An 11,206-nucleotide genomic window follows, 5' to 3' on the forward strand; every position below is an offset into this window, starting at 1 on the left:
ATGTTGTGAAAAAGACTATTTGCCTATGTTTATAATGCTCTGTTTACCTATAGCAATGGAAGATACAAGAAGTGACAATACAGCTGAATCATTTGAGGCTCAAATGAGCTAAATGGAACAAATGCTTGCGGCCCTGACAGAGGCAATGACGCAACAACAGAGGCAATAACCTTTACCTCCTCCGCCTTCACCGGTCCAAGTTGAACCAAATAACAATGACCTAGTCAACCTCACCCGAAAATTTATGAAGATGAAACCACCAACCTTCTTTGCTGGTATTGAACCCTTAAAGGCAGAAACATGGCTACTAGAAATGGAGAAGCTATTTGAAGTGTTTCCGTGTTCCGAGACACAAAAAGTCCTTTTGGCCACCTACACTTTAAAAGATGAAGCTCGAAGATGGTGGTTGTTAATCTGCAATAATAATGGGGATATGACATGGGCTCAATTCAATGAAATATTTTACAACAATTACTTTTCCCAATGCTTCAGAGATCGAAAAGTGTCGGAATTTCAAGAACTCAAACAAGGCAAGATGTCTATAGCCGAGTATGAAGCTAAGTTCACTGAGTTGGCCAGATTTGCTTCTCATATGGTCGACACAGATTACAAAAAGGCTCAAAAATTTGAAGGGGGATTGGATTTGGACGTATTTGATCGAGTAGGCATGCTAAAGTTGCCTATGTGTGTGGAAGTACTTGATAGAGCATTGATGGCAGAGGTCATTTTGGCAGCAAAGAAACAAGCTCCAGCTCAACCAATTGAATGAAAGGGTAAAAGATCTGGATTTAATTTCAAGAGGGGTTGGTCATTTCCAGAAAGGCTATACAGGATCCTCCAGCAGCTCTAGTTAGAATAGTGAATCTATTTCGAACTGTCCTGATTGCAGAAGGAAGCATAAAGGTGCATGTTACCATGCAGCAGGTGCGTGTTTTTGGTGTGGCAAAACTGGCCACATGGTTAGGGATTGTCCGCTGAGATCCGATGAAATTAACCGTCCTGTGGCAAGTTCAACCAAGTCTACTTCTGTGGCAAGGTCAAATGCAAGAACTAATCTCAAGGGTAACACTAGAAATGAAATGCTAAGGCAAGGGAGAGTGTTTGCATTGGTACCTGCTGATGTACAGAATACTGAGTCAGTGGTGTCAGGTATAATCTATATCTGTGCTCAGAATGCCTATGTGCTAATTGATTCTGGTTCCACGCATTTATTTGTATCGCATGCTTTTTCTCAGAAATTAACTAGACCCTTAGAATCCATGAATTATTTATTGTCTGTATCTATGCCATCCAGGGGTTCTATGGTATGTGTGTATGTGTACCGACATGTGATATCGTGATTGGTGATGTGATATTGTATGTTGATTTATTGCCTTTGGGAATTGATTATTTCGACTGCATATTGGGTATAGACTGGTTAACGAGCAACTATTGACTGTGTGAATAAGTTTGTTATATTTCGTCCACCTGGGTTACCTGAGTTTGTGTTTACTGGGAATGGGGTGGTCCCTCTCCCATACTTGATTTCTGCCATGAAAGTTGTCAAATTGCTTAGGAAGGGTTGTAGAGGGTATATGTGTTGTGTTTTAATGATGACTTCTGATAATCCCACTGTAGAGAACATCTCTGTAGTAAATGAATTTCCTAATGTATTTCCAACTGAATTGCCAGGAGACTTAATTGATAGGCAAATTGAGTTCACTATTGATGTTGTACCCGGAACACAACTAATTTCCAAAACCCCATATAGAATGTCAACTTCTGAATTGAAAGAGTTGAAAGTTCATCTCTAAGAACTCGTAGACAAGAAATTTATCCGTCTGAGCACATCACCTTGAGGTGCTCCAGTGTTGCTTGTTAAAAAGAAAGTCGGATCTTTGAGGCTGTGTATTGACTACCGTGAGTTGAACAAGGTAATTGTGAAGAACAAATATCCATTGCCCCGAATAGATGATCTATTTGTCCAACTTCAGGGAGCACAAGTGTTCTCCAAGATAGATCTTAGATCCAGGTATCACTAGTTAAAAGTTAAGGCGGAAGATGTAGAGAAAACTGCATTCAGAATTAGATACGAACACTATGAATTTTTGGTAATGCCGTTTGGGGTGACTAATGCATATGCTACCTTCATGGACCTTATGAACAGGGTGTTTAAATCATATTTGAATGAATTTGTTGTTGTATTTATTAATGATATTTTGATTTACTCCAAAAGCAAGGAAGATCACGAGAATTACTTAAGAATCGTGTGACAGACTCTGAGAGAAAAGAAGCTATATGCAAAATTTTCCAAATGTGAATTTTGGCTTGACAGTGTAGCATTTCTGGGGCATGTAATTAACAAGGATAGTATTTCGGTTGACCCACAAAAAATTGAAACTATTGTGGACTGGCCAAGACTAACCAATGTGTTAGAAGTACGAAGTTTTTTTTGGGCTTGCAGGCTATTATCGCAGATTCGTGAAAGTTTTCTCCAAACTTACCATGCCATTGACACAGTTAACACAAAAAAATGTACTATTTGACTGGAACGATCAACGGGAGTCGGCCTTTCAAGAATTGAAGACTAGATTGGTAACTGCACTAATTCTGACCTTGCCTAATGGAATTGATGGGTTTCAAATTTACAATGATGCCTCCTACAAAGGTTTGGGTTGCATGCTGATGCAAAATGGAAAGGTAATTGCTTATGCTTCTCGGCAACTCCGTCCTTATGAAAAGAACTATATGACTCACGACCTGAAACTAGCAGCTGTGGTTTTTGCTTTGAAAATCTGGCGCCATTATCTATATGGAGTGACTTGTGAGGTGTATACCAATCATAAACGTTTGAAACATTTCTTCACCTAAAAAGAATTGAATATGAAATAGAGACAATCGCTTGAGTTGATCAAGGATTACGACTTGCAAATCTTGTACTATCCAAGAAAAGCCAATACCGTTGCAGATGCCTTGAGTCGAAAATCCATGGGTAATTTGTCATGTTTACTCACCGGTCAAAAGGAGTTAATATGTAAGCTAGAAAGGAATGAGATTGAAATTGTGCTACGTGAATAAGGCGGGATCTTAGCCGCCATTTTTGCTTAACCTACAATCGTTGAAGACATTAAAGAGAAATAACATGAAGATGAATTCTTGAAGAAAATTTTCGATGAAATTGAGTCAAAACCGAGACCCGGGTTCGTAATTGAAAGTGATGTGTTAAAATTTCAGAATAGACTTTGTGTACCGGATTATTCTGATTTAAGAAAACATGTTATGACCGAAGCTCACAATTCAAAATTTTCTATGCATCCCTGGAATACAAAGATGTACCATGACTTGGTGTCCTAGAATGAATAAGAGTATTGCTAACTTTATAGTTAGATGTTTGCACTACCAACAAGTTAAAGCTGAACATCAATGACCTGCTAGATTACTTCAACCACTCCCAATACCAGAATGGAAATGAGAGCATATCACTATGGACTTCATTGTGAGTTTGCCTCACTCTTCTCGAGGTATGGATTCTATCTAGGTCATAGTTGATCGTTTGACTAAATCTGCCTATTTTCTGCCTGTTAAAATTATTTATAATGCGGATAAGTTGGCTAACATTTATATGAATGAGATTGTGAGATTACATGGTGTGCCAGTATCTATTGTATTTGACCGAGATTCAAAGTTCACGTCAAGGTTTTGATAGAGGTTACAACAGGCTTTGGGAACTAATTTACGGATGAGTAGTGCTTATCATCCATAAACCGATGGCTAGTCTGAATGAACCAATCAAACCTTGGTGACCATATATTTATCAAAGTGACTCCGATGAAAGGTCAGATACGATTTGGGGTAAAAGGAAAGCTAGCACCAAGATGCATTGGCCCGTATGAAGTTTTAGAGAAAATCAACTCAGTAACATACCGAGTGGCCTTACCACTTGTGATGGAATATATGCACAACGTTTTTCACGTCTCTGTGCTTCAGGATTATTTGAGAGACCCATTACATGTGATTGAGCCGACACATGCATTGCTAAAGGATGACTACACGTATGAAAAATGGCCGATCCAAGTTGTTAACCAAAGAATCAAAAGGTTGAGGAACAAGGAGATCCCATTGGTAAAGGTTGATTGGAAAAACCACGGAGGGACCTATGTGTGGACACCCTATTTTTGACCGCCCGCAAGGCTCGAGCACTTTACTCAGAACACTCGATGATGAAAGTTGTATTATGCATGGTTCGAGTTCTTAATGAAGGAGTCTTGTTCAAGCTTCGAAATAACCCCAAATCTTCCATATTCCCATTGATCATACCTAAGAAATTCCCTTGTACACCTTGTGCCACCCTGTGTTGAGCCTAAAACGGAAAAACAGGGGAATTCATTGAGGGTCGGCCGGGCTTTAGTAGTGAGAAACACTGTTCTGGGTAGGAGGCCGCCAGCTGTCCATTTTTGAAGATATTTATCACCTTTTGTGCTCAAATTCTATAAATATGACCATATCCCTCTATTTTGGAGCTTGAACAATTGAAAGAAAGCCTATACACATAGAGAGAGCTCCTTATTCCATTGCAAGCTACCTTTGAGTTAATCTACCAACCTTGTATCATCTCTATGCACCATACACAATCTTGACTCATCATCTTAGAGCCTTGGTTGACCCTTGAGAAGCATAATTCAAACTTGAGAGTGTGTCAAGAGTGAGTTTGATCATCAACCAAAGCTTACTCCATTTTGAGAGGTATAAGCTTGTGACTTTTGTTCTTGCTTTTGCTTACTTCATTTCTACCTGTTTCTTGCATTCTTAGACTATTTTGTATCCATTTTAAGTGTTAGAACTTGGGTTTGGATAAGCTACTAACGGTCGTAAGGTTAACACCCTTACTTGCACCTATTTTTATAGCTCAACCCTTGGCTCCTTTACACTCTTTTTCTTTGATTTTCAGAGTTGAACTAAGGCCAAAAAAATTGGTTTGAAGTCTTGAAATTAGAGGGGTTGGCCACCCCTCTTTGTTTTTGCTTACATAGCTTTATTATCTTTACCTTTGGTTTAGCTTTTGAGCTCTTTTCTTACCTTTTCAGCCACTGTTTTGGGCTTATTAGAGACTAGTTTAGGGCCGTCCTACTCTATTTAAGTGATTCAAGCTTTGATTAGTTCATTTGTTGTAGCATTAGTCTTTGTACATAGCTTATCTTATGTAGTTCTTAGCTTTTCTTTGTCTAACTTTTATGCGAATAACCTCATTTTAAGAATCAACTTGCCACTCATTTCTTTCATTTGAGAGTCGTTTCCATCAGTTGATGGTCATTCAACACATTCTGCACTTCTTTCTTTCATTTAGAAATCCCAGATTATGCACTTCCGCTCGAGCAGCAGAGTCTGCTCTCGAGTAACCACTCTGTAACCTTACACTTTCGTTCGAGCAACCAGACGTCTGCTCGAGCGTGAAATATGAGCTCCCAGAAGTTTCATGTTTGTGCAAACCTCTCAAGCGACCGTCAAGCGTCCGTCGAGCGTGAAAATCACATAACCAGTACTTTTGCAAAGTTTCCAAACCGCTTGAGTGAACACTCACATTTTTCATGTCTGTTCGAGCGAAAGAAGATGCGCTCCAGCGGGACCCCTATTTCAGCAAATTTGACTAAGTGTTCTGAATCACATTTTGGCATCCTCATATCATTATAGGCATTTCTAAGCCCTAATTAAGTCAGAATAATGAGGAATAAAAGTAGAACACACCAAAATAAGAGAGAACTAAGTTATGATTTTGAGTGTGTAATTCTGTACGTATTCGTTCTGTATCTGTGTAGGTCACGCACTGCAAGTTACCTGATCTGTCTACTCTATGTGTTTGCTTGGAGCCATTTGTGAGTAATAACCCTGTAAAGCTATGTTTAATTGTAAATATTTTCTAACTGATATAATATGATCTATTTTCTGAAATGTTATTTTATGAATCATGAATGAATGTCCATCTTTCTGAAATATATTTGCAGTATCCCAATATGCACGTGGCCCTCGCCCAGGGGTAACAATACCATGGTTTATGTTCACGTGGCCCTCGTCCGGGGGTAACAATATTGTGGTTTATGTTCACGTGGCCTTCGCCCGGGGGTAACAATACCGTGGCTTATGTTCACGTGGCCCTTGTCCAAGGGTAACAATACCGAGGCCTATATTCACGTGGCCCTCACCTATGGGTAACAATACCATGGCTACTTGCACGCAAGATATGGACCTTAATGGTTGTCGGTACCGACTATGTAAACTTGATATGTCATAATAGCTAAATGGATGTACCACAAATGCCTGCTGATGATTTCTAGAAAGTATGTGAATATGGATCTGTTTCTAATTTGAAATCTGATACGGCACATCATTCATTAAATTCTTTACTTTGTTATTATTCACTGGGCTCTCACTCATTGTTTATATTTATGTATGTAGGTGAGCAGGCGCGTGACCAGGTTCAAAGTTGATGACCTGGCATCTCCGTTTTGTAAGCCAACTGTTGCGCCTCCGAGGAGGTTCTCTTTTGTGAGCAGGTCAAGTCTAAATAGCATGTGTTAAGACTTTGTTTTCTTTTGGGTTTATGAGCTGTTCATCTATAAACTGGGTTAAGTCCCACTTTTGTCTTATCTGTATCTGTGAGTGACATATGACTATGTTAATTATGATGTCACAAGTGTATATACAATTTTAAATTTTTATGTCCCATATACATCTCCACAGCTCATTGGACTATGTATGATTCTTTATTTGGTTCAACAGCCCCTAATTATAAGTTATTCTGTTCAGAGGCCTTTGGTAATCTAAGGATTACTGGCCGGTTAAAACACTAAACCTATAGGGGCGGGCTTGGGTTGTGACAGAGTAGTATCAGAGCACGTGTTCTATCACACACACGAGTCCATACGAGCTTAGGGTGTCCTAGTAAGAAGTAGGGGCATTTTATTTGGATGTGTGAGTGTATGTTCGTTGAAAGTGAAAACTAAATCTGACCATAACCACATGGCATTGAAGTAAATAATCTAAATGTTGTGAAAAAGACTATTTGCCTATGTTTATAATGCTCTGTTTACCTATAGCAATGGAAAATACAAGAAGTGACAATACAGCTAAATCATCTGAGGCTCGAATGAGTCGAATGGAACAAATGTTTGCGGCCCTGACAGAGGCAATGATGCAACAACAGAGGCAACAACCTTTACCTCCTCTGCCTCCACCAGTCCAAGTTGAACCGAATAACAGATATTGATCCAAATGACCTGTGACCCAATCAAATTGGTCAAAAGTTTGTTTTGCCATCTTCATTTCCTAGAGGTCCTAGACACATGTTTGAAATCTTTCAAGATTCAACGGCTATCACACGGTACAACCAACATTCAGACATTTTTCTTACCATGACTCCAAATCCTAATTGGCCAGAAATTACTTTGGCATTATTACCGCACCAAAAACCTATTGATCGTCATGATTTAATTACCCGTGTTTTTGAGTTAAAGAGAAAGTGCTTGATGAAGGAAATATAAACAAACCAAGTGTTTCGTAATAAAGTTGTGCACGTTTTTATAATTGAATTCTAAAAATGAGGCCTTCCTCATATGCATGCACTTCTATTTCTTAAGGGTCTAAACAAAATTCGAACACATGCTCAAGTAGACAAATTGGTTTGTGTAGAATTTCCATATCCAAAAGGTGAATCTATGCTTTTTGAAACTATCAAGTGTTGTATGGTACATGAACCATGTGGTGCTCAAAATCCACAAACACCATGTATGGAAAATAGTAAATGCACTAAAAGATACCTTCTAGCGTTCGAAGAAACAACTACTATGGATCAAGATGGATATCCTATCTATCGTCGTCGCAATAATGGTCAAGTTCATATTGTGAGGGGTCAAGAAGTTGATAATGGAGATGTTGTACCATACAATGCATATCTTTCTAAACGTTTCAACTGTCACATGAATGTGGAACTTTGTGCCGGAATGAGATGTGTCAAGTATATACACAAGTACATTTACAAGGGCTATGATCATACAACGATGGTGTTGGGATTGATAAATGAGATCCAACAATATCTTGATGCGAGGTATATTGGACCTCCAGAAGTTGCTTGGTGAATATTTGGTCATCCATTGCATGCAGAGATGCTAATAGTTGTACGCTTATCACTTCATTTAACTGGAATGCATCGTGTTCTTTTTAATCTTGATGAATCATTAGAAGCAATTGTTTCTAGAGCTGGGCAACAAATGTTAACTCTTATTGGGTTTTTTTCATGTTGCGCTTCTATAGAAGATGAATGTCCATTCACGTACCAAGAATTTCCACAATATTTTGTTTGGCTTAATTCAGAAAAGAGATAGAAACGAAGACAGCAAGGATATGTAATTGGTAGAATGTGCTTTGCTAGCCCTAATTGTGGTGAAAGATTTTATTTGCGTTTTCTATTAAATGTTGTCAAAGGACCAAAATCGTTTCAATGCTTACGTATGGTCAACAATGTTTTGCATGATATGTTTAAATCAGCATGTGTTGCAAAAGGACTTTTAGAAGATGATGAATGATGGATACAATGCCTTAAAGAGGCTACAATTATGAAAATTGGTTATCAATTGAGGAGATTGTTTATTATTATTCTTACTCAGTACTCTTCACTACAACCATATGCGTTATGGAATCAATTTTCAATGCACATATGTGATGATCTTGCACACATGATTCGAACATTGTTTGCCATTTTCTGAACCAACTGAGGCTCAAATTGAAGATTATGGTCTCTATTTTTTCAATCAAATGCTCCAAGAATTAGGAAAAAGTTTAATTGACTTCCCGCCAATGCCACAACCTTCTACAAATTGGAGTGCAGTAGTTGGTAATAGGTATATTCGAACATTAACAACTACAGAATAAGGCACAACAGGCAGATGTAGAAATTATTATTGATCGCCTCAACAATGATCAACGAACAGCTTATGATGTAATCATTTCGTCAGTCTTTGAAAATAAAGGAACTATTTTTTTTCTGAATGGACATGCCGGAACAGGGAAATTTTTTTTGTACAATACGATTGCATTGAAGTGTCGCAGCCTTGGCCATATTGTTATTACTGTGGCTTCATCTGGAATTACATCATTGTTGTTAGTAGGAGGTCACACTGCTCATTCAACATTTTCCATTTCATTGGATGTATTGGAAAATTCAATTTGTGGATTTAGCAAGCAATCATTACAAGCAGAACTGTTTAGTGAAACAAAACTTATAATCTGGGATAAAGTTCCTATACAGCGTGGACATTGTGTTGAGGCAGTTGATCGCACACTTTGGGACACTTGTGATAGTGAAAAACCATTTGTGGATATCACTGTTGTTCTTAGTGGAGATTTTCGACAAATCTTACCAATTATAACCAAAGGGAGTCCGTGAGCAAATTGTGAATGCATCATTAAGACACTCTTCTCTATGGAAGGATATACATGTTCTGTCTTTAAATTTGAACATGCACTTGAATCATGCAAACCTTAGAAATGCTAATTTTGCAAAATTCTTGATGGATGTAATATTTCTTCAAACTTTTTCTCTATTATATGGTGCTTTTAAATTCACGAAATACATTTATGTTTATATAGTTTAATTGATTTTACTTATTATTTTATTCATTTATTTTTATAAATAGATTGGGACTAATCCTCAAGAAATTGTTAAATTTCCATCAACAATACACAAACACCAAGATCTAAAAGACATAATCTCAGTAATATATCCGCAATTGGATGTGGCAAAGACATCGATTGCAATATTTTTAACTAAACGTACAATTCTTTCTGCACGGAATGATGATGTTAGTGCTATCAATATTGTTGCATTGAATATTTTTCCCGATTAAACATATACTTATCTAAGCAGCAGACAAGATATCTGAAGATAATGAAATTGATTGTACTATAATAAATAGATATCCTAAAGAGTATTTGAATTCATTAGATCCTCCTGGGCTATAAGCTTTAAAGGTAGAGTTGGAAGTGAGTTGTCCTATAATGTTGGTAAGAAATATTGCACCAAAAGATGGAGTGTGCAATGGCACAAGATTGATAGTTTCCAGATGCAATACTTGCATAATTGAAGCTCAAAATTTAACTGGAGAAAAAATTAGCAATTTGGTATTCATACCAAGGATATCCTTGACACTGTCTTATTTAGAAATGCCTTTCCGAATAACAAGATGTTAATTTCTAGTTCGATTGGCATATGCCTTGACCATTAATAAATCTCAAGGACAATCTGTGAAATTTGTTGGAGTTGATCTGTGCATACCAGTGTTTAGTCATGGATAACTATACATGGCCCTATCTAGATGCACTTCTTTTGATCGTATAAGTGTCCTCCTTTCCAACGATGAGCCAGATTCTACTACAAACATTGTTTATCTTGAAAGTTTGTTATAGTGTTACTTATGGATCAAATCACTTTTGTCAAAAGGTACAATTTATTTATTGATAAATTCGCTTCTATTGATTACAAATTTTTATTTTAAAAATATTTTGCTATATATGTTGACTTTTGTAGGATTGGGTTAAAAAATATATGAAGCTCAAAAAGATAAATACAACTAGATTGCTTCGATGGGGATGTAATAAGGTAATTTCAATTTGAAAGTGTTTTGATATATATATATATATATATATTCTTTTACTAATATACTAACTTTTTCATTTTTATAAATTAATAGATTGTCGTGCATGCTCCTCACTGGGGATACATACAAGTTTATACAAAGACTTTTTGGAAAGTGATGAGGCACTCCTAAGAATTCTAAGAAAGAACAAGTTTGAAGATTATATTAATTTTTATAAAAATCGTACATATGCTAGCTACGATCAAAATTTTAAAGTTTCCTATCGATTTGAATTTTATCACTTACAATAGTTTTGTAAAGCCTTTTATTTATGTGAAATTTATAACTAAGTTTAGATGTATGTTAGATAATATTCATTTGAATTATTGGCTTATGCTATGAGTTTGTTTTTGTAAATGTAACACACTAAGTGATATAGTCATCTTTTGTTTTTTGTTTTTTCTTCCTAATATGCTCTTGAATTAGGCTAAAGAAAACTAATCATATTTTTATTTGGTTGAATTTGAATTTTTGCTTCCATATATATTTTTATTAGGAAGGTTGTTACTTTTATATTAAGTTGATAATTTATTTTCATATAA

At 36.8% G+C, this 11,206-nt stretch overlaps 1 protein-coding gene across 1 annotated transcript; it reads left to right on the forward strand.

Moving 5' to 3' along the window:
- Window positions 1-250: 250 nt before the first annotated feature.
- Window positions 251-769, forward strand: LOC114258457 (uncharacterized). Its single transcript, XM_028198408.2, has one exon. The coding sequence runs from the start codon at window positions 251-253 to the stop codon at window positions 767-769; it is 519 nt and encodes a 172-aa protein (XP_028054209.2).
- Window positions 770-11,206: the final 10,437 nt, after the last annotated feature.

The sequence above is a fragment of the Camellia sinensis genome, chromosome 1 (assembly GCF_055761805.1).
Source record: "Camellia sinensis isolate YWXY chromosome 1, ASM5576180v1, whole genome shotgun sequence".
Taxonomy (NCBI): Eukaryota; Viridiplantae; Streptophyta; class Magnoliopsida; order Ericales; family Theaceae; genus Camellia; species Camellia sinensis.

Bases quoted from the DNA above. Each gene is read 5' to 3' on its own strand.
- LOC114258457 (XM_028198408.2), top strand. From the start codon at position 251: ATGAAACCACCAACCTTCTTTGCTGGTATTGAACCCTTAAAGGCAGAA.